The sequence below is a fragment of the Hemiscyllium ocellatum genome, chromosome 12, assembly GCF_020745735.1.
Source record: "Hemiscyllium ocellatum isolate sHemOce1 chromosome 12, sHemOce1.pat.X.cur, whole genome shotgun sequence".
NCBI lineage: Eukaryota > Metazoa > Chordata > Chondrichthyes > Orectolobiformes > Hemiscylliidae > Hemiscyllium > Hemiscyllium ocellatum.
In genome coordinates, this window is record NC_083412.1 from 98,704,864 (window position 1) to 98,729,146 (window position 24,283).

Sequence of the window (24,283 nt, forward strand, 5' to 3'; positions counted from 1 at the left end):
AATGTATGCTGATGTGTTGTTGCTGGTATGACGCCCAAAGACTGAGGGATCATACAAAACAGTATGTTGCTTAACTGTTAGTGATAGGCATGGTACTGAGAACTCAACCAGCCCATGCTTGCAAAACAAAAGTAGTCTCCAAAATTTGATGTGATTCTATGATGAACAATTACTGAGTAGTCCAAGTGTGCTAAGAATTGCATTCACGATCAATTTAATACTGACATTTTGACTACAGAATACATTACTGTCTGTACAGGAGGCTCCATGTTTTGATGAACAGGACTCAGTTCTATGCAGACCTGAAGAACTGAACAATAGAATCAGCAGCCATTCTCTGGTGCATTCCTCAGGAAAATACCTTGACCGAACAGAGGTGAGATATAGTCTTATCTGATCTAACTTCTCTTCATATGGTCAGTCCTGACATCCCAGCTATCAGTCTGGTAAACCTTTGTTGCGTCTCTCGAAGGCCAGAACTTCCTTCCTCAGATAAGGAGATCAAAACTGCACACAAGACTATAGGTGTGGTCTCACCAAGGCCCCAAATTATTGTAGCAAGAATTCCCTGCTCCTGTACTCAAATCCTCTCACTATGAAGGCTAACATGCCTTTTGCCTTCTTCACCATCCACCTCTTGTACCTGCATACTTACTTTCAGCAGCTGGTGTACAAGGACACTCAAATCTTGTTGCCCCTCCTCCCTTTCCCAATCTTTTGCCATTCAGATAACAATCTTCCTACCAAACTGGATAACCTCACATTTCTGTACATTACACTTCAACTCTCAAACATTTGTCCACTTGCACAACTAAATCATACTGAAGCATTTCTGCATCGTCCTCTTAAAGACCATACAATACCTGTATCTCAACTGTAATTTGTATCCATGTTCACATTTAACTTTGTTGGTGATTCACCAAAACACAACTCCAAGGAACAAATGGACATTTGCAATGCAGCATTATATCATGGCAATCCAAACCCACCTCCTTGGCATGGATCAACAGAGTCCAGTTTTTACAATAAAATATGCCCAAAGAGATGATGCTGTCACAGCATTTCCTCTAAGCCCAATGTTTACAAACATCGCTGTTAGATTTCCATGAAAAATGTCTTCAATTAAGAGACACTTAACGTCTCACCTCTTGCACAGTTTTGATATGCAGATAATATGTTTACTATATTTAACATTGTAACTGCATGTCACAAATTTTATATACATCTTAATTAGCTTCACAATGCTCTCAAATTCTCTTCCAAGTAGGGCAGTCAAATGAGAGCCTTTTCCATTATATTGATAAATGTTGTTGATAAACGTTCCAGAACAATCTTTGAGACTGTATTGCAGCTTGATCTTCTCTGGTCAATACACATATTGGGATTTCTACAGTTCTACACACTTTTAAATTGGCTTTATCAGCAAACATGTAAATAGGTCACAAGCTGTTTGCTCTCCTTAGAAACATGATACTAAGATGGAACATATTGGAGTCATCCTGTGAGATATGGCTTTCCTGATCATATTATTCCTCGCAGTACTGCGTGTAAACCCATGAACAGGCCTAAGGTTGCCACCTTCAGCCATAAAAAGTGCCCTGTCTGGGTCATATTACCTTGGAAGAGCAAGGAATTTCAAATGTCTGAGTAATAGATGAAGTTAGCTGCTTCAGTTTGTTACTATTCTCGCCATCAACAGAATGCTGCAGCTGTCATGTTGAAAAGTATGCTGCCCATCACCGGAATGACTAAATATTCTTCCCAATAGAATGAAAAGCTGCACCTGCGACAGTGTAGCTGTCCCCCAGTGCTGCACTTGGTCAAACTGTTCTGTCTTGTGCAAGGAGAGTATCTGAATTTGAGAATACAGGTTTGGATGCATCAACAGCTTTTAATAAATGGAGGTAGGTTGGGAAGGAGGAAGGTAATATGGGTGTTGGAATCAAATTACCTGCCACATCAGAGGGGCTATTGTAGTGGTGCAGTCCTGAGGGAATGGAGCACATAGGAACATAAAAAAAAATGAGCAGGAATAGGCCATTCAGCCTTTTGAGTGTGCTCCACTATTCTAACTCAATCCCCTTTTTCCACTTTCACCCTATTCTCTTTAACCCCTTAAGAGCTATATCAAACAGTATGTCTATAGCTATATCTATCTATACATCAGCCCTAACAGTTAAGTAAGAGAAACAATGAGAAAATGAGTTAAATAATAACAAAATACTGTAGATGCTAGAGATGCAAAACAAAAACAGAAATTGCTGGAGAAGCTCAGTAGGTCGAGCAGCACCTGAGCAGGTTTCTCAGAGAAGAAACAGAATATCCATTTCAAATCCAATGACTCATCTATAGAAATTCACTGAGGCCAGTTTTAGCAAGTATGCAGGGCATTATATTCATACCAAGCACAGCAGAGCAACAGGCCATTCAGCCCAAACAGCCCATGCTGGTGGTTTCTGCTTCACATTTTCCATCTACCCTTACCTATATCCATCATCCTGACAGTCTATTCTCTTCTTCTTCAGTCTACTTCAGCCATAAGTGTATCTATGCTCTTCACTTCAGTTCATTCTGGTCTCCTTCCTATTGGAAAGATGTTGTGAAACTTGAAAGGGTTCAGAAAAGACTTACAAGGATGTTCCCAGGGTTGGAGGATTTGAGCTATAGGGAGAGATTGAATATGCTGGAGTTGTTTTCCCTGGAGCATTGGAGGCTGAGGGGTGACATTATAGAGGTTTATAAAATCATGAGGGGCATGGATAGGATAAATAGTCAAAGTTTTTTGCTGGGGGGGGGGGGGGGGGGGGGTGGACTCCAGAACTAGTGAGTATAGGTTTAGGGTGAGAGAGGAAAGATATAAAAGGGACCTATGGGGCAACCTTTTCACACAGAGGGTGGTATGTGTATGGAATGAGCTGCCAGAGGAAATGCTGGAGGCTAGTACAATTGCAATATTTAAAAAGCATTTGGATGGGTATATGGATAGGAAGGGTTTGGAGGGATATAAGCCAGGTGCTGGCAGGTGGGACTAGATTGGGTTGGGATATCTGGTCATCATGGACGAGTTGGACCAAAGGGTCTGTTTCCATGCTGTACATCTCTATGACTCTATGACTAATGTGATAGATGGATGCCAGATTCAGAATGATGCCAGGTACGTAGGCTGCTTGTCCCAAAAATCTGAGAAATTCATTTGATTTGATTTATTGTTGTCACATGTATTTGAGTACAGTGAAAAGTTTTGTTCTGCAAGCAGTAGAGGCAGATCATTACATTCAAAGACACACAGATCATAAGTTTAGACAGAGCAAAACATACAATTGTACCAAGAGGTATATTCCCTCAGATGCTCAGAAATACTAACCACACCAAAGTTGCCTGTACTTGCAAGCCTTGAAACAGCATCTGACACCAGATGCAATTCTGCAAATGAACAACATATTTGAAATAGTCCTAACTTCAAAAAGAATTACACTGATAAACAATTAAAAATAGTCAGTCAGGCACACAGCATGGTACATTTGCCGTGTTCTTTGCATGCAAAAAGAACATATACATGCATTGTACCCATTTAACAATATTCTAAGGTCCATCCTTCACAGCAAGGTCTTGATCAGAGTAAGCCTGTCTAGTTTAAATTGAAACAAAGGTCAGTAGTTAGCTAGGCAGAAGTGGGTACTGCAGATGCTGGAAATTAGAGTCAAGATTAGAGTGGTGCTGGAAAAGCACAGCAGGTCAGGCAGCATCTGAGCAGGAAAAGTGACATTTCGGGCAAAAGCCCTTCATCAGGAATGAGGTTGGGAGCTTCGGAGATGGACAGAAAAATGGGAGGGGATTCCTGAGGTGATGTCGGAGGAAAAAGAACAGGAAATGACATCACCAACATAAATGACCACCAACCTAAACACATAAATAGAATGCGGGTAATAACACCAGTGTTTTACTGGATGCTCACTGATGTTACCTAGTATGGTGACAAAACATTTGCAAAGTAACCTCCCAGTTCAGGGAGGAAACATACACCCACAGTTAACAGTACTTGCTGCATCTCCAAGCTAAACATAGTCCAACAAATTGGCAGCATTGTCTCATGCGATATAAACTGTGGTTCCCTTTCTGAATTGATTTTCTTCCTTCAGTCCTGATGAACCTAAGCCAAAAACATTCACTCATCTTTTTCTAGTAATGTTAAAGTTCTATTTTAAATTATTACATTTGAAATGCAATCACTCATGTAATTTAGGAAAGACAGCAGCAAATCTAAAGTATCATCCCACAATGTGAAAGTAATAAACTATTTTAAGACACAGAGGCTCATTTTCACATTTGCTGACTAGGCAAGGAAACAGAGGGGTGGGTTTTTCATTCATTACAAGTCCTGCTCACTCATCACAACTACATCTACTAACCTGCACCAAGTTCCCAAGCCAGCAGTGATCAGATTGCAAATTCTTAATTGTTTTCAAATTTATGGCTGTACGTCCTCTCGACTATTATTTTAATTTGTTTATAGAATTCTAAATTCACAGGCAAAGCCAGCAATTATTGCCCATATCTATGTGAAATTAGGAAGGTGGATGTAAATCACCTTCAGCAACTTGTGTGGGGTATAGAAGCACTGTGGTTAGGTTATTGATCAAGTAATCCAGGGGCCTGGAGTATTCATACAGGGACCATATGAAAATTTAAATTTAGTTGATTAAATCAACACAGACTAAAAAGTTAATCTAAATAATAGAGATCACGAAACTACTGGTTTCTCATAAAATTCGGCTCAGTGAAGTTCTGAAGGGAAATATGCCGATCTGACCTAGATGTGATTTATGGCCGAGAGCCACCATCCCTCTGAAATAGCCAAGCGCACTGCTTAAATTTATCTTAAAGGTAAACAGGGATGAGCAATAACTGTCAGCCTTGGCTACGTTCACAAATGAACAAAATAAAATTCAGCAAAATCCTTCAACAGTACTTCTCAAATTCAAACGCGAGTAGCTAAACGTTAGGCCTGACAGGTGTATGGGAATGCAACCACCTCCAAGTCTGTCACAATCCTTCCAGAGCTTCCAGTTGCCTGCCACTTCAACACACTATCATGTTCCCTGGCCAGCATTTCTGTGCGACAGTGTTCCAGCGAGGCTCAGCATAATCTGGAGGAACAGCATCTCATTTTCTGGGGACCTTGCAGTCTTCAGGTCTCAATATAGACTTCAATAATTTTAGAACCTGAACACCTTCTTCCATGTCCTTTAGCCACCCCACACCACAGGTCTGATCATAACATGAGTTGCTTTCATCACAGTCAACCCATTCTCATCCCCTTATAGATGCCATTATCACCTATCTAGCTTCTCTTCTTCCCTGGCCACTTTTTCCTAGCTGCTATGAGTTCTGAAGGAGGATCACAGAACTCAAAATGTTAATTCTGCTTTCTCTCCACAAATACTGCCAGACCTCCTCAGTTTCTCCAGCAATTTGTTTTTGATTCTGGCTTGTAACTTTGTTGTTGCTGCATCACTGAATCAAAATCTGACTACAACATTTTAAGGCAGGAGTTACCTGCACCTTCTCAACAACAAATCAGAGGTGGAAATAAATGCTGGCCTTGTCATCAACGCCCATATCCCTTGAATGAACAAACAAACAAATTCTCATCTCATTCAGCCCTACAAGCCCAAAAACATGTTCTAATGTCGACCTTTTACCTATTTCTGAGGAAGGGATGCTAAATCCAAAGGATAATTAAGAGTCATCCGGGGCTACCCGAAGTTCCCAAAACCAACTCAGAGTTGGCAATTTGTTTGAACAGCATCAGACATTGGGCAATCAGAAATATCTACTTCCAGGGCACTTTCTGTCGGTCCTACTGTGAAAAGCAATATTACAAACTCAAGACTTTCTTTTTATAAATTTCAGCATTCCATATTGCAAAAATTGACAGTAAAAATTAATTAATTCTTCATTATACTACTTATATTGATATACATGGGCAGCATTCTTTTCCATTAAACTCAGCCTGTTTACTCAGATAATGTTTCAAAAGAGCACGCCGTAATAGCTGGGACAAAGTCTGAAATACAATCCAGTTTCTAATAAACCTGGCAAGACATTTTAAATTCTGAATGATAAAATAATTTTAGCATGACTGTCTTCTTAGTCTTGCAGAGTTAATCTGCCCTCGAAGGCATTGCTACTGGCTGTTTACCAACCAATCAAGGTAAATTAATTCCAAAACAGACAGAATTTTTAAAAATTTAGGAATCCTACCATGGCAAAGTAGACAATAGAGTCATCAATATATCCCTTTCTCCTGGATGGGACTGAAAAGTCTGAGTCAGAACAAGAGATCAACAGGGCAAAAATGTGCAAAACAAGATCTTACTCTAGCTCAATGGCTCAAAAAGTTTGGCCTACTCTACCAAAGACAGACCTCAGGACAGAGTCTTTTACCTCTACAGTTCCAGAAAATAAAATCTCTAAGATGATATGAGAATTGTGGAGAGAGAATCTGACACAGACATTATTCAAGTAAGCAGCACAGCACCATAATGGTGATAAACTGTGTCTGAAACTCTGCTATCCAAAGGTCAGAGTCATCCAAAAATCAAACTCATTTATAATGTTCCGTGCATCAATTTTAATTGAATAGAATTGTGAAAAATAACTTACCTGGACAAGTCGACCAGGCGTTACATGTGAGGTGACCCAGTCTAGTTATCAATATTATTGCTTCACATTCCTTTATCCCAGCCCTAAGCAACCCTTGGCTCAATCTGCCCATGGCACAAACCACGCAAACTGAAATCCAGCAACATCCAAATTCCAACACAACGTCAGACTAGGGATTTCAAGCATGGAAAAAAAACACACACTCACTGGAAACTTGGCAGTGAAAAGGTCATGCTTCGGGTGATTAGCACTTTTGCTTAACTCAGAAGATCATAATGTTTTGAAGTTGAAGGAGGGTACTGTATCTTTAAGAGAGAGTGAAAGCTGTTTTGCACAGAAAGCTGGCAGATACCTGCCATGTGACTGACTAGCAGTCTCAGAGTGTACTGGAAAATTGAAAATATGTAGCATTTGGCTGTAAAACAAACACCTGAGTTTGGCTGGTTCAATTTGAATGATTGTCAAAACAGCAATCAGTTTAAATTATACCTCAGGATACTAAAAAACAATCTATATTGAATATATTGCTTTGCCAACAATGAACCAATTAGGCTGTCCAATGCTGGTGGTGTAAACATAGAACATAGAAGCAGGCATTTTGGAAGTTAGAAAGTGAGACCAACTGCCAGTAACACATTCTCCATCAAAGGGACCTTTTTCGTTGGAACCATCATGCAGCAAAAGACCAAAGATGACCCAAGGAGATTGACAGCCTAAGGGAGACAGACACCGACAACAGCCTCTGTGAGATTTTGAAATTAAGTTAATGTAATTTTAATACAGACTTTTATTGGACCACCCAGTGGATGTGGTCTATCTAGACTTCCAAAAGGCCTTTGATAAGATGCCACACGGGAGGCTGCTGAGCAAGGTGAGAGCCCATGGTGTTCGAGGTGAGCTGCTGGGATGGATTGAGGATTGGCTGTCTAACAGAAGGCAGAGAGTTGGGATAAAAGGTTCTTCTTCAGAATGGCAGCCGGTGATGAGCGGTGTCCCGCAGGGTTCAGTGTTGGGGCCGCAGCTATTCGCATTATATATTAATGATTTGGATGAGGGGACTGGGGGCATTCTAGCGAGGTTTGCGGATGATACGAAGTTAGGTGGACAGACAGGTAGTACTGAGGAAGTGAGGAGGCTACAGAAGGATCTAGACAGGTTGGGAGAGTGGTCCAGGAAATGGCTGATGGAATTTAACGTGAGCAAGTGCAAGGTCTTGCACTTTGGAAAAAAGAATAATAACATAGACTACTTTCTAAATGGTGAGAAAATTAGTAAAGCCAAAGTACAAAGGGATCTGGGAGTGCTAGTCGAGGATTCTCTAAAGGTAAACATGCAGGTTGAGTCCGTGATTAAGAAAGTGAATGCAATGTTGTCTCTTATCTCAAGAGGGTTGGAATATAAAAACAGAGATGTGCTACTGAGACTTTATAAAGCTCTGGTTAGGCCCCATTTGGAGTACTGTGTCCAGTTTTGGTCCCCACACCTCAGGAAGGACATACTGGCACTGGAGCATGTCCAGCGGAGATTCACACGGATGATCCCTGGAATGGTAGGTTTAACATATGAGGAACGGCTGAGGATCCTGGGATTATATTCACTGGAGTTTAGAAGATTAAGGGGAGACTTAATAGAGACGTACAAGATAATACATGGCTTGGAAAGGGTGGACGCTAGGAAATTGTTTCCATTAGGCGACGAGACTAGGACCCGTGGACACAGCCTTAGAATTAGAGGGGGTCAATTCAGAACAGAAATGCGGAGACATTTCTTCAGCCAGAGAGTGGTGGGCCTGTGGAATTCATTGCCACAGAGTGCAGTGGAGGCTGGGACGCTAAGTGTCTTCAAGGCAGAGATTGATAGATTCTTGATGTCTCGAGGAATTAAGGGCTACGAGGAGAATGCTGGTAAGTGGAGCTGAAATGCCCATCAGCCATGATTGAATGGCGGAGTGGACTCGATGGGCCGAATGGCCTTACTTCCACTGTCTTATGGTCTTATAGTATATTGTTGTAGATTTGGAGGCAGATACCTAACATTTAAGAGAAAGGAGGCTTAGAGTTGTAAATAGTTGTTGTTTAATGTTCACTTTTAGAATTAAAGAATAAATTGATATGTTTTCTTTAAATAGTGGAAGTTGGGCATTCTCTGTCACTCATACTTTAACAGATTATGAAGTGAGGTGAGCTTTTCTGGGTGTTTGCTTTAAATAGCAGAAAGGTTCACTGCCGTTTTGTAACAGTTTGGGGGTGTTACAACACGGCAGTGAAACCTTCTATTAATTAAACCAAATACCCAGAAAAGCTCACCTTGCTTCATAATGGATTGGTTTTTAGTATCCCTGGGCATAATTTAAACTAATTGGCTAAATTCGAATGGTTGTCAAAATAGCAACCAAAACTCAGATACTTGTTTCACAGCAAAATGTTACATATTTTCAATTTTCCAGGACGCTCTGAGACTGCTAGTGAGTCACGTGATAGGTACCTACAAGCTCTCAGTGCAAAACAGCTTTCACTCTCTCAAAGGTCCAGTGCGCACCTTCAACCTCATACCTGGAGTTCCGTTCCAGGAAATTGGTTGATCTGTTAGATTCCTTCCCTAACCTCTCTACCAGTGCCTCCTCCTTTGAGTTGCTGTTTAAGTCAAATATATTGTGTTCACTTGTTCTAATATTCAGATCCCTGCTCAGGGACTGCTGGTCTGCGAATGGTGTAATCTTCCATATTTGACATGAAATAAAGAGTCTCATCTACCCTTTTAGATAATGTAAGCCACTGCATTGTTCAGAAATAGGCATGTTTCCTCCAGTGACCTGTTCAAACTTTATTCTTCAACCAATACCTAAAATAGATGCAAACTGTTCTGAAGGAAGGTCAGTGAAACTCTAAATGTAAACTCTGCTTTCTCTACACTGATGTTGCAAGACCCAAGTTTGATTTTATTTCAGATTTCCAGCACCTGCAGTTCTTTAGTTTTACCAAAAGTACATGATCAGGATCAGACTATCATTTTACTGCAAAAGCATCCCATGTTCAACCTGGCTACTCTATTTCACTACTTTACAAAAGAAACATCTCACAAAGGAATTTATTAGCTATCAGGCACTTTGTGACATCCTGAAGTCATGTAAATCTTGGTATGAATGTTTTTGTGATGAACAAAAGGTGCTAACTATTATCTCATTAGAATGAATTATGAGTTTATTGAGCTCTGCATTACACAGAGTTTCTTCCCAGAAACACCATTATCCAGCCATGAATTCATCTGCCTTAATGTCCTATTTCTATACTCAGCTGTGGTAGGATTAATTAGACATTATTACTTTTGAGGTCCTGCTTGCCAATTTCTCAGCTAGTTATACAGTCATAAAGTTATAGAAATGTACAGCACAGAAACAGACCCTTCAGTCCAACTTGTCCATGCCACCCAGATATTCTAACCTCTTCTAGTCCCATTTGACAGCACTTGGCCCATATCCCTCTAAACCCTTCCTATTCATATACTCATCCAGATGCCTTTTAAATGTTGTTATTGTACCAGCGTCCACCACTTCCTCTGGCAGCTCATTCCATACACGCACCACCGTCTGCATGAAAAAGTTGTGCCTTACGTCCCTTTTAAATCTTTCCCCCTTGCCCTTTAGTTCTGAATTCCTCCACCTCAGGAAAAAGACCTTGTATCTACCCTACCCATGCCCTTCATGATTTTATAAACCACTATAAGGTCACCCCTCAACCTCTAACACTCCAGGGAAAAAAAAAGCTCCAGCCTATTCTGCATTTCCCTATATCACAAATCCTCCAAATCTGGTAACATCCTTGTAAATCTTTTCTGAACCTTTTGAAGTTTCACAACATCCTTCCGATAGGAAAGAGATCAGAATTACATGCAATATTAGGAGTAACATACTCTTAGGAGTATTGATACAGTGTCATAGAGTCTGACAGAACGGAGACAGGCCCTTTAGCCCAAACTGGCCCAGGCTGACCAAAGTGTCCATCAACGCCAACCCCATTTCCTTGCACTTGGCCTACATCCTTCTAAATCATTTCTATCCATCTATTTGTCCACATGCCTTTTAAATGTTGTTCATGTACCAGCGTTAACCACTTCTGCTGGCAGTTCATTCCATATGTGTACCACCCTCTGTGGAAAAGAAGTCATCCCTCAGGTTCCCTTTTATTCTTTCTCCTCAAAACTTAAACTGATGCCCTCGAGTCCTCGATTTCCCAACCATGAAAAAAAGACCTAAGTACATTCACCCTATCCATGCCTCTCACGATCTTATACACCTCTATAAAATCCCCTCTCAGGCTCCTACGCCCTAGTTTGTCCAACCTCTCCCTATTATTCAGTCCCTTGAGTCCTGGCAACATCCTTATCAATTTCTTCTGTACTTTTTCCTGTTTAATAACATCCTTCCAATAGCAAGGTGTCCAAAAACTGAATACTATACTCCAAGTACTGCTTCACCAATGTGCTGTACAACTGCAACATAACTTCCCAATTTCAGGCCATGCCCTGACTGATGGAAGGCCAGTGTGCCCTGTCTACCTGTGACTTCACTTTCAGAGAACCATGCACCTTAACTCACATGTCTCTCTGTTCACCGACACTTCTTAAGGCCCTACTATTCACCATGAAACCTCTACTTTGATTCGACTTTCTAAAATGCAACACCTCACACTTATCTATATTAAATCACATTTGCCATTTCTTGGCACAATTCCCTAGTTTCAGTTTCTGATAACCTTTCTCACAGCCCATGATACCTCCTATTTTAGTGTCATCTGCAAACGTATGAATGTAAAGGTCAGAGCAAGTCAGCCACCGGACAAATTACTGCACAGGTTGGCTACCACTGGCTACAAGACATCTCGGAGTCAAAATAAAGGATAGCTATGAGTGACAGCGGCAAGATGGGAAATAGTGTCCAACAAGAATCAGTGCAAGTCACAACTTCATTTTTGAATCAAAAATCCATAATTTCTAAATTTGCATTAATCATCAAATTGGGGCAGTCTGAGAATGAGTGTGAGGTGTTGTGGAGACAGTTAAAACTGAGGAAACCTTCAATAAGTTAAATAAAAACATAAATAAGCTTGCAGGACAGACATAAATTTAGCAAATTAGTTTACAGCATGGATAAATGAGAGGTGCTATATTTGATGAGAAAAATATTACCTGCAAATTAATAATCTTAATGCAGTAAAGAAACCAAGAGATTTCAGAATACAAAGGCAAGCACTAAAACTGACACAAGTTGGTAACAGCATAGCAAAGGAACTAAGTACTAAAGGGATGGAATTGAAGGTAGAAAAGGCGTGATAAACTTGTATGAAACTTTGGTTAACCAGAGCTTGAGACCATTGCACAGTTCCAATCGCCAGGCAGCGGACAGGTGCAAACTAGATTTTCAAGGGCTATATAAACTGTGAACTGGGTCTCTGCTAAAAATAGAAAGCAGAGGAAAAGACAATCACAGAATTGATACAGTACTGAAGGAACCATTTGGCCCATGTGCTTGCACCAGTTCTATTCCCTTGTGCCAACCTCCTGCCTTTTCCCATATCCTGATATACTACTGTGATCCAAATAACCATCCAATGTCCCTCTTGAATGTCTCAATTGAACCTGTCTCCACCACATCTCCAGGCAGTCCATTCCAGACCCTAATGACTACTTTTTAAATCCACCCTCATAACTGAAATTTCTGATTCCTGGATCCATTCTTGCAATTCACTTTTACACTCTCTCCAATGTATTCACATCTTGCCTATAATGTCGCATTCACAATGGTACAAAATGTTTCAGCTGAGGTCCAACAAATGTTTTATACATGTTCAACATCACCTCCTTGCTCTTGTTCTCTGTGCCATGATGAATAAAGTTTTATCTACTATTCTCACCACCTCTCCTGTCACTTCAATGGTCTGTGTACATGTACATCTAGGTCTATCTGCTCCTGTACTCCCTGTAGAATTGTAGCCCCTATTTCATTTATAGTCTTTTATTGTTCTTCTGACCAAAGTGCATCACTGCATACCTTGTTGCATTGAACCTCAATTTCTACCTGGCCGCCCACTCCACCAACATATCAATGCCCTTTTAAAGTTCCATACTGTCCGCCTCACAGTTTACAATTCTTCCCAGTTTAGTATCATCTGAAAACTATAAATTTTCCCTGTACACCAAAATTCAGGCCATTAATATACAGTATAAAAAGGAAGGGTCCCAAGACCAATCCCTAAAAAAAGCTCCATGCCAAGTTTTCCTCCAGCCTCAGCTAATTCGGTATCCACATTGCTACTGCACCTTTTATACGATGACTTTTAAATTTCCTGAAGTCTGTTGTGCGGCAATGTACCAAACAACTTTCAGAAATCCATATACCTCAGCAGCATTACCCTTACTGAGACTGTTACCTCTTCAAAAAACCCAGTAGATTAGTTAAACGTGATTGCCCCTTTAGAAATCCATGCTGACTATTCCCAATCAACCTACATTTTACCATGAGATTACGAATTTTATCTGAATAATGTTTCAGTTCATGCTGGAAAAGGTTTTTCTATTTCTATGCACTTGTTTTTTTTTATTCTTTTATCAAATAACAAAACCTGTGCCTTATAGATGCCCCCAGCAAAGTTCAATTTTATTTTTATTACCAATTATGATGACAGCACTGAAGGTGCTTTTGCCCAAAACATCGAATTTCCTGTTCCTTGGATGCTGCCTGACCTGCTGCGCTTTTCCAGCAACACATTTTCAGCTCTGATCTCCAGCATCTGCAGACCTCACTTTCTCCTCACTGACTTCCGACATAACACATTTCACTAGATCCAGTTCCCTCACTCTTTCCCCTTCTCCCTGGGAAATATTTAATTAATTATTTAATTCCTTTTGAAGCCCACAATTGAATGTGCCTGTACCATTTTCTCAGGCAGTCCATTCCAGGTTAGAACCACTCATTGCATAAAAACATTTTACATTATGTCATGAAGGAAAGAGAGGAAAGATTTAAAAGGGACCCAAGGGGCAACTTTCTCACACAGAGAGTGGGTGCATGTATGGAATGAACTGACAGAGAAAGTGGTAGAGGGTGGTATAATTACAACATTTAAAAAGGCATCTGGACGGGTACAAGAACAGGAAGAGTTTAGAGGGATACGGGCCTAATGCCAGCAGATGGGACTAGATTAATTAAGGCTATCTGGTCGGCATGGACAAGTTGGACCAAAGGGTCTGCTTCCATACTATACAACTCTATGACTCCATCATTCTTTTGCCATTCACCATAAATCTGTGCTTGATCGTAACGAGTTTCTCCTCTGTTAATCTGTCTAAATACCTCACGATTTTTTGAGTTTACTTTAAACAAGCAAGTGGTGAGGATAACACAAAGAGGCTAGACAGAGATTATAACCAAGTTAAACAGGTGGGCAAAAACTTGCAAGACAGAATATGAGGTGGAGAAATGTGAGGTTATGCAGTTTGGTAAGAATATAGGACCTGAATATTATTTAAATTGAGAAAGATTGCAGAAAGCCACAAAACAAAAGGATATAGGAGTCCTCATCCATGAATCTGAAAAGCTAGTATCCAAGTTCAGTGGGTAATAGGGAAGGCAGATGGAATATTTACCCTTATTTCAAAGGGAAAGTAATGGAGGTTTTATTAAAACTATACGAGTCATTAGTCTAGAGTGTGGTGCTGGAAAAGCACAGCAGGTCAGGCAGCATCCGAGGAGCAGGAGAGTCGATGTTTTGAAAACAGCCCTTCATCAGGATTCTTCAGAAACCTCGACGTTTCTGCTCCAAAGATGTCACCAACACCTCACTGTTGACTCTGATCTCCAAGGGGTGACACAGTGGTTAAGTTGTTAGCACCGCTGCCTCATAGCACCAGGGACCCAGGTTCAATTCCTGCCTCAGGCAGCTGTCTGTGTGGGTTTCCTCCAGGTGCTCCGGTTTCCTCCCACAGGCCAAAGACCTGCATTAGTCAGAGGAAAATGGGTGTGTGTGGGTTACTCTTCAGAGGATCGGTGTGGACTTTTGGGCCTAAGGGCCTAGTTCCACACTGTAGGGAATCTAATGTAATTTAATCAAACATCTGCAATCCTCACTTTCTCCTATATGAGGCATTAGTCAGCTGAAATATTGTGAACAGTTCAGGCCCTTAACTAAGGAATGAGGCACTAGCACTCTGCAGACAACCTGGAGAAGGTTCACTGGGTTGACCTCAGGTACGGAAGGATTGTCATGAAGAGACATTGAGCTTGTACTCAATGGAATAAAGAAGAATAAGAAGTGAATTATTGAAACACGCAAGACTCTTAGAGGACTTGACAGGGTAGATGCAGTACGGTTGTTTCCCCTTGTGGGGGAGTCTACGATCAGAGGGTGTAATTTCAGAATAAGCCATAGACACATTCACGTTAGAGATGAGGAGGAATTTCTTCTCAAGAGGGGGGAGTCTGTGAAATTCTTTACCACAGAGGGCCATTGAGGCCGAGTCATTAAGTGTATTCAATGTTGAGATAGACAATTTTTTAATTAGTAGGGATATTTAAGGTCATGGAGATAAGGCAGGAAAGTGGAGTTCAGAATTATTAGATCAGCCATCATCTCATTGAATGGTAAAGCAGACTGAATGGGCCGAATGGTCTGTTTATGCAGTCTTAAAGCTTTATGTCCTTCAAGAAGCAGGACTTCATGATTAGTTGACTGATTTTGTCATATTCTTCATCAAGGACAAATAAATGCATGAGAAAACTGTAGTATCTCCCACCCACCCTCCTCCTCTAACCTCCTTAACTATTCTGTTTTTTTAAGGTAAGGATTTTCTATTTCTTTACCAGTGACTGGTTAAAAATTTACTTTTTTTTGGATATCTATTAATTTTTTTTAGGAAAAGACTATAGCAGAGAGGTATCAGAAAGTATTTTAACTCAAATCTGTACAATGTAACAAAGTAATTAACTGAGCAGAGATGGCTAGGCAGGTGATGTGCTGTAGCTGTATGATGTGGGAGCTGGCTGATCCCATTGTGAATGGTAGTGATCACATCTGCAGCAAGTGTTGGTTGCTGGAAGAACTCTGGATCAGAGTTGATGATCTGGAATCTGAGCTTCAAACACTGCTGCACATCCGGGAGGGGGAGAGTTACCTGGACGCTTTGTTTCAGGAGGCAGTCACACCTCGGAGATTAAGTAATTCACATTCAGTTAGTGATCAGGGACATCAGAGTGTGACTGTAAGTGAGGCAGGTAAGGGGAACCTGAGTTCAGGAGTGGAGGAGCCTCCGCCCTTGACCTTGTCCAACAGGTATGAGATTCTTGCTCCCTGTACGGATGAGGAAAAGGGCTCTGGACAGGATGAGCCAGCTGACCACGGCACCATGGTGCAGAAGGCCATTCAAGAGAGGGGAGAAAATAGACAAGTTGTGGTTATAGGGGATTCTACAATTAGGGGGACAGATGGTATCCTTTGCAAGCCAGATCGGGAGTCTCGCAGGGTGTACTGCCTGCCCGGTGCCAGGGTGCGGGACATCTCCGACCGGCTTGAAAGGATATTGGAGCGGGAGGGGGAGGATCCAGTTGTGTGGTCCACGTTGGTAGTAACAACATAGGCAAGACTAGGATGGAGGACCTGTTTGGGGATTATCAAGCAGTAGGGAGGAAATTGAAGCGAAGGTCCTCAAGGGTCATAATCTCCGGATTACTGCCCGAGCCACGTGCCAATTGGCATAGGGATAAGAAAATTAGGGAAGTAAACACATGGATAAGGGATTGGTGTGGGAAAGAGGAATTCCACTTTATGGGGCATTGGCATCAGTTTTGGAACGGGGGGAATCTGTACCATTGGGACAGTCTCCACCTGAACCGATCAGGTACCAATGTTCTAGTGAAGAGAATAAATAGGGTGGTCAGTAGGACTTTAAACTTCTGAGTTGAGGAGAAGGGAAAGTGAAAGCAACAGAGAGTATGGAATTAAATGGAAAGATAAGCAACAGGATAGCATACGTGCAGGCAGATTTAAACTCGAGGCAGACTGGGAATACAGCAAAAGGAAGGATAACTTAGGACATCTTATGACTTCCAATATGTCTAATGATAAAGTTAGCCTTAAGGCATTCATAGCATTCATAACAAAAGCAGATGAACTAATGGCACAGATCATAATCATTCATTATGATGTGGTAGGCATCACAGAGACGTGGTTACAGAGGGGTCAGGACTGACAGTTAAACCTCCAAGGATTTTCAACTTATCGAAAAGACAGGGAGGTGGGCAGAGAGGGTGGGGTTGCCTTGTTAGTTAAGAACAAAATTAAATCTATGGCACTGAATGACATAGCGTCAGATGATGTGGAGTCTGTGTGGGTGGAGTTGAGGAACAACAAAGGCAAAAAAACCATAATTGGAGTTGTGTACAGACCTCCTAACAGTGGTCAGGACCAGGGACGCAACATGTACTGGGAAATAGAGAAGGCATGTCAGAAAGGCAAGGTCATGGTGATCGTGGGAGACTTCCAATATGCAGGTGGACTGGGTAAATAATGTTGCCAGTGGATCCAAAGAAAGGGAATTCATGGAATGCTTACAGGATGGCTTTTTGGAACAGCTTGTCATGGAGCCCACAAGGGAGCAGGCTATTCTGGACCTAGTGCTTTGTAATGAACCAGATTTTATAAAAGGTCTTAAAGTAAGGGAACCCTTAGGAAGCAGCGATCATAATAAGGTAGAGTTCAGTCTGCAGTTTGAAAGAGAGAAGGCAAAATCGGATGTAATGGTGTTACAGTTAAATAAAGGTAATTATGAGGGCATGAGAGAGGAACTGACAAAAATAGACAGGAAGCAGAGCCTAGCAGGGAAGACAGTAGAGCAAAAATGGCAGGAGTTTGTGGGTATAATTGAGGGCACTGTACAGAGGTTCATCCCCAAGAAAAGAAAGATTATCCGGGGAGGGATTAGACAGCCATGGCTGACAAAGGAAGTCAGGAAATGCATTAAAGAAAAAGAGAGATCCTATAAAGTGGCCAAGAGCAGTGGGAAATCAGAAGATTGGGAAGGCTACAAAAACAAACAGAGGATAACAAAGAGAGAAATAAGGAAGGAGAGGATCAAATATGAAGGTAGGCTAGCCAGTAATACTAGAAATGATAGTAAAAGTTTATTTCAATAGATAAGAAACAAACGACAGGCAAAAGTAGACATTGGGCCACTTCAAACAGATGCTGGAAGCCTAGTGATGGGAGATAAGGAAATAGCAGGAGAACTTAATAAGTACTTTGCATCAGTTTTCACAGTGGAAGACATGAGTAATATCCCAACAATTAAAGGGAGTCAGGGGGCTGAGTTGAGTATGGTTGCCATTACAAAAGAGAAAGTGCTAGAAAAGCTACAAGGTCTTAAAATTGATAAATCTCCTGGCCCTGATGGGATGCATTCTAGAGTTCTGAGAGAGGTGGCTGAGGAAATAGCGGAGGCATTGGCTGAGATCTTTCAAGAGTCACTGGAGTCAGGGAAAGTCCCGGATGATTGGAAAATCGCTGTTGTAACCCCCTTGTTCAAGAAAGGATCAAGACAAAAGATGGAAAATTATAGGCCAATTAGCCTAACCTCGGTTGTTGGTAAAATTCTAGAATCCATCATTAAGGATGAGGTTTCTAAATTCTTGGAAGAGCAGAATCTGATTAGAACAAGTCAACATGGATTTAGTAAGGGGAGGTCGTGCCTGACAAACATGTTAGAATTCTTTGAAGAGATGACAAGTAGGTTAGACCAGGGAAACACAGTGAATGTGGTCTATCTAGATTTCCAAAAGGCCTTTGATAAGGTGCCACACGGGAGGCTGCTGAGCTAGGTGAGGGCCCATGGTGTTCGAGGTGAGCTACTGGTATGGATTGAGGATTGGCTGTCTGACAGAAGGCAGAGAGCTGGGATAAAAGGTTCTTTTTCAGAATGGCAGTCGGTGACAAGCGGTGTCCCGCAGGATTCAGTGTTGGGGCCGCAGCTGTTCACATTATACCTTAATGATCTGGATGAAGGGACTCGGGGCATTCTAGCGAAGTTTGCCGATGATACGACGTTAGGTGGACAGGCAGGTAGTACTGAGGAAGTGGGGAGGCTGCAGAAGGATTTAGACAGTTTGGGAGCGTGGTCCAGGAAATGGCTGATGGAATTCAACGTGAGCAAATGCGAGGTCTTGCACTTTGGAAAAAAGAATAAAAGCATAGACTACTTTCTAAATGGTGAGAAAATTCGTAAAGCCAAAGTACAAAGGGATCTGGGAGTGCTCGTCGAAGATTCTCTAAAGGTAAACATGCAGGTTGAGTCCATGATTAAGAAAGCGAATGCAATGTTGTCACTTATCTCAAGAGGGTTGGAATATAAAAGCAGAGTTGTGCTACTGAGACTTTATAAAGCTCTGGTGAGGCTCCATTTGGAGTACTGTGTCCAGTTTTGGTCCCCACGCCTCAGGAAGGACATATTGGCACTGGAACGTGTCCAGCGGAGATTCACACGGATGATCCCTGGAATGGTTGGTTAAACATACGAGGAACGGCTGAGGATCCTGGGATTGTATTCATTGGAGTTTAGAAGATTAAGGGGAGACATAATAGAAACTTACAAGATAATACATGGCTTGGAAAGGGTGGACGCTAGGACCCATGGACACAGCCTTAGAATTAGAGGGGGTCAATTCAGAACAGAAATGCGGAGACATTTCTTCAGCCAGAGAGTAGTGGGCCTGTGGAATTCATTGCCGCAGAGTGCAGTGGAGGCCGGGAAGCTAAATGTCTTCAAGGCAGAGATTGATAGATTCTGGATGTCTCGAGGAATTAAGGGCTACGGGGAGAATGCTGGTAAGTGGAGTTGAAATGCCATCATCCATGATTGAATGGCGGAGTGGACTCAATGGGCCGAATGGCCTTACTTCCACTCCTGTGTCTTATGGTCTAAAACTGGAGGGCTATCTTCTGGCCTCTTGATCTGAACTCTTGATCATGCTGATAAACTGACTGATGGTTAATAAATTGGTGCCCCATCAATCCTCGGAGTTAACGGCAGAAGTTCTCCTTGCCCCTTTCTTCCAAAACACCTCTCATTCCACCTTTCTTCAGTAAAGAAGCAACAGCCTGAGCCAATTGCACATAATGATTTAAGTCTGGACTTGCCATATGCCAAAATCCCTGTGGAATATGAAAGCATTTGGATGTATTAAATAAGTCTCAAACTCAACAGACTGAAAAAAGACAGCATAATCTTATTTTTTCCAGGCAACAGAACTGACAGAAACGGATCTGACACTGGCAGTGAAAGAAGAGGACTGAAGGCAGCCATCTGCCATGTCAATGTTACAGTCTGCACCTTGCAAGGGGAGGACAGCATTCACACCAGTACTCTAGGGGAAGAGAGACAACTGACAGTTTGCTACTGCAATGTCACCTCCACTCTAGGAGAAACATTTGTCACTAACCTGCAACAAAATACCTCAGAGAATGGATTACAAACTAAAATACAATTTAGTGCATTTTACCCAAATCCACTTTTGCACCTTCAATCTTTAAACTGTAAGGTGGTCAATAATCCTTCTGTGCACCATCATCCAAGTTTATAGGTTTTATTTAATAGTCAATGACAAATCTCATGAAATTGGGTCAACATAGCTCATCATTTAACATAATTTCTTTGCCACGTAACAAGTGGGAAAGAACATACTTATAGTTCAAATATCCATAAACTATTCAGAAACATTCTATTTTCACCATTACCCATTGACTAGGATACCTAAGGACTTTTTGGTAATGAAAATTTCATTGTCACTTAAACAAGAAGCTGAATCCATTCCAACTATAAAATGCTTCTCTACCAGGTTTGAAACTGATCCAAAGCACATGGTCAATTGCATTAGATCCATAATAAATCTATCGAAAGATTTTCTACATTCCAACTTTTACTAACCGTGACAGGAGTAGATTTGTACTCCCCTGAGACATGAGCAGTCAGATTCAAGATGTAAAAGGAAAATGTACCAGCAATAACTGCAAAGGCAGGCTTTTTTGTTAAGGTCAATAATCCTTTGTTCTCTACCTCCAGTGCCTCTTGGTTCAATAAACCGGAACTAATATTAATGCTAAAGAAGAAAGGACAGGTATATGATTCCTTTAATTTCAAACTAAAGAAACCGATCCAGTATTGCTGCTAGAATTTCACTGATTTGCGATGCTTGATATGCATCTGTTTCCCCATGAGCTATGGCAAATACCGAAACACTACTCATGACAAAACGTGGCTGGGAAATCAAATACCGATCACTGCAACTCTCATCATTGGAGACGGGGCCAATTTTTGACAATGAATTATAAACTCATTTTGTGTAGGAGCAAGTGGCTAAGATCAAGTGCATTTTCCCTGGTAGTAGATTTGTGCAGTGATGCTTAAATATGGAAAAACACTTCCAGCAGGAGGAGCATTCGCAGCCAGAGGATAAATATTTGAGTAAATCTTGAATGAAGGACCAAAAGCATGCTGCGGATAATTGTTTTTGAATACAGCTGGTTGTTGTGATTTGGAATGCCCCACCTGAAAGAGCAGGTGGTCACAGATTCAAAAGTAACCTCCAAAGAGAAACTGATGAAATGAGACAGCAATTTCCAGAGCTTTGGGGATAGAGAATTGGAATGAACTTATTGGATAGCTCTTTCAAAGAATCAGCACAACTAGAGTCGTGCAAATGGATTGCTTTTACAAGATATAATTTCTCAGTTTAATTACCATCATTCCTCAAGGATAACAACGGACGAGCAACAAATGTTGGCCTTGCCAACAATACTCATATCACACAAAGGAATGAACAAGATAGGCTGTGCATGACACATTTTTGAAAACGATGGCAGACTCAATTTTGTCCTCAATTACTGTGAACAAGTGCCACTCAGGTTACAGGTCAACAGACTTTCTGTTGAATTTTAAACAGGATTTGATTGAAATTATGGAGAAAACAGTGCTGCACCCTGTTCGACAGCAGTAAGAAATCTGAAGCTGAATCAGGTACAGAAATTTGGAGACAACGGGGACTGCAGATGCTGGAGAAATCAGAGTTGAAGAAGTATGGTGCTGGAAAAGGCACAAACACTCAGGCAGGTTTGGAACAGGACCCTTCTTCAGAATATGGTGAGTCCGAAAGAAGGGCCCTGCCTGAAGAGTTGACTCTCTTGCTCCTCGGATGCTGCCTGACCTACTGTGCCTTTTCCAGCACCATGCTTTATCAACTCAGGTACAGAAATTGAAATAAAGATAGACTAAAAAAACCTGAATGAAGGGGAAAGCAAAGACATCAAAAATTATAATCTGAAAGAATGAGATTCCTCACTTGAGGAAAAACATTCAGATATGGAGCAGTTCTTTTGCAGAATTAAAATGAATAATAATTAAAAGTGTACTTACTAGAAAAGCTCAGCAGGTCTGGTAACATCTGTGAGGAGAAATCAGAGTTAACGTTTAGGGTCTGATGACCCTCAGAACTGTTTCACCAGACCTGAAATTTGATTTCTCTTCAGAGATGTTGCCAGACATGCTGAGCTTTTCCAGCAATTTCTGTTTTTGTTTCTAATTTACAGCATCTGCAGTTCTTTTGTTTTTTTTTAAAAAGATACTTAACTGATGGAGAATCTCCAGCTTTATCCAATGAATGTACGCAAGTACCAAGTATTTCAGACTTTCTATATATTTAAAGTCAGTGTCTGAACAAGATATCACTGTAGTGAAGCTTTTGAAAAGCCTTTCAGACAGAATATCCTAATTTCAACATTAACTAAACATATAATCAAAGATGCTACTCTACTTAAGAGAAAGTAAAAATGAGCTTTACTGTCAATTTCTGCAAAATCAGTTCCAAATCCTTTCTCTGAGTACAAAGCACTAATGTTTCAAAATACAGTTCAAGGTATTTCAATTGGTTGGTGTTAACTGACTAATGGAAATTTCCTCCATTGCTTACACAGCTGATTTTTTAAAAGCAATGATATATGTTATGCAAAGTTCAATTTCTTACCTCATATCGTTGGGGTGGATCCCAATGCACCCAATCGTAAGTAGAGGAATTCTGCTCACGTATCACATAGCGTGCCCAGGGAGAAATGCGATATAGCTGCTGGCCAGTTTTACACACCATCACCACCTTAGGATTAAAATAAAACTCTTATTATTTGTTTTTGCTGCAAATTATTTTGGCCAAATACAACAGGGTTCTCTTTAAGATTAAATGTCAAACAATACATGTTGTACACTATTCATTTTTAGGGTTTTTGAGATTTTCTTCAGGGAAATGTTCTGATTTTGGGGGTGTGATGTTTCAGCTTTTTGAGGCTTCTTTTTCATTCTCATCGACTCACTTAATCGGTGATTCAGTCACATAGTCATTAATACATTCTACACTTGAATTGACATACACTCACAGGAGTAGAATTTGAAGAATTACTATATCTCCTTAACCATCAATCTTCCCCAAGTATTAATTTCCTGTCCACTGATACCATACTTAAGTTGGAACAAAACAACAGATATCAGTTGGCAACAAAAGCTTTTATTCCCCCAAATATAACTGACACATGTCTCTACTCAAGAAGAAAACAATCACCCTAAACTCAGAACAGACTGGTAAGATTACAGCTAATACATTTCTATTATAAAGTCACAAAGATACAACACCCAAATCAAGCAGTCCCTGTTTACTACATCTCAGATTTCAATTCTAGATTTAAACTCAGAAAATACATGTAAACATTCGAATTAGGAGCAGTAGTTGATTATGTAGCCCATCAAGCCTGCTCTGCCATACAACAAAGTCACAACTGATCTCAGTACTTCACATTCCCACCTATCCAGGTAAACTTACACAACCTTGCTTTAAAGAATCTATCTTTGCCTTAAAAATTCACAGCAACAGCACCTACTAAATTTTCATTCATACAGTAGCTCCTGAACTTATGCAGCCTGAAGAGACATTCCACATTTACTTTCAATTAATTGCCTCACTGGTTTCAAATTTTCCTGGCTCTAATTCGGTTGGCATTGATTTGTTGACAGGTTTAAAACTGTGTTTTGTCACACCACTGCAGACACCTCTTTCCTTTCTCCAACCCACCGTCTCTTCTGCAACCCGCAGCAGAGAATACCTTTTCAGCTCAGCCACCTCAGAGGAGAAATGGCCTAATGACACTATTGTTGGGACAACTGATCCAGAGAACCAGGCAACATTCTGGGGATCCGGGTTCAAATGCCACCGTGGCAGGTGATGGAATTTGAATTCATTAAAAATCTGGAATTAATGTCAATTGCCAGAAAAAAAACCTTCTTGTTCACTAACGTCCTTAGGGAAGGAAATCTGTCATCCTTAGCTGAAACCAAAAGAGAAAATGCTGGAAAATCTCAGCAGGTCTGGCAGCATCTGTAAGGAGAGAAAACAGCGGATGTTTCAAGTCTAACTGATCCTTTGCCATCCTTACCTGGTCTGACCTACATATGAATCCACGACAATAAATGCTGACCTACCCAGCGATGCCCACAGCCCATGTCAGAAGAAGAACTACCATCCCCAGACTCAGCGAAGAGC

General features: G+C 41.0%; 1 protein-coding gene across 3 annotated transcripts in view; it reads right to left on the bottom strand.

Moving 5' to 3' along the window:
* The window catches only part of gbe1b (glucan (1,4-alpha-), branching enzyme 1b), a 601,271-nt gene that overhangs the window by 316,961 nt on the left and 260,027 nt on the right, over nt 1-24,283 (bottom strand). For all 3 annotated transcript variants that reach the window (XM_060833872.1, XM_060833871.1, XM_060833870.1), the window contains exon 4: nt 22,724-22,849. In XM_060833872.1, the coding sequence (XP_060689855.1) occupies nt 22,724-22,849 (126 nt within the window). The remainder of the gene's footprint in view (nt 1-22,723; nt 22,850-24,283) is intronic.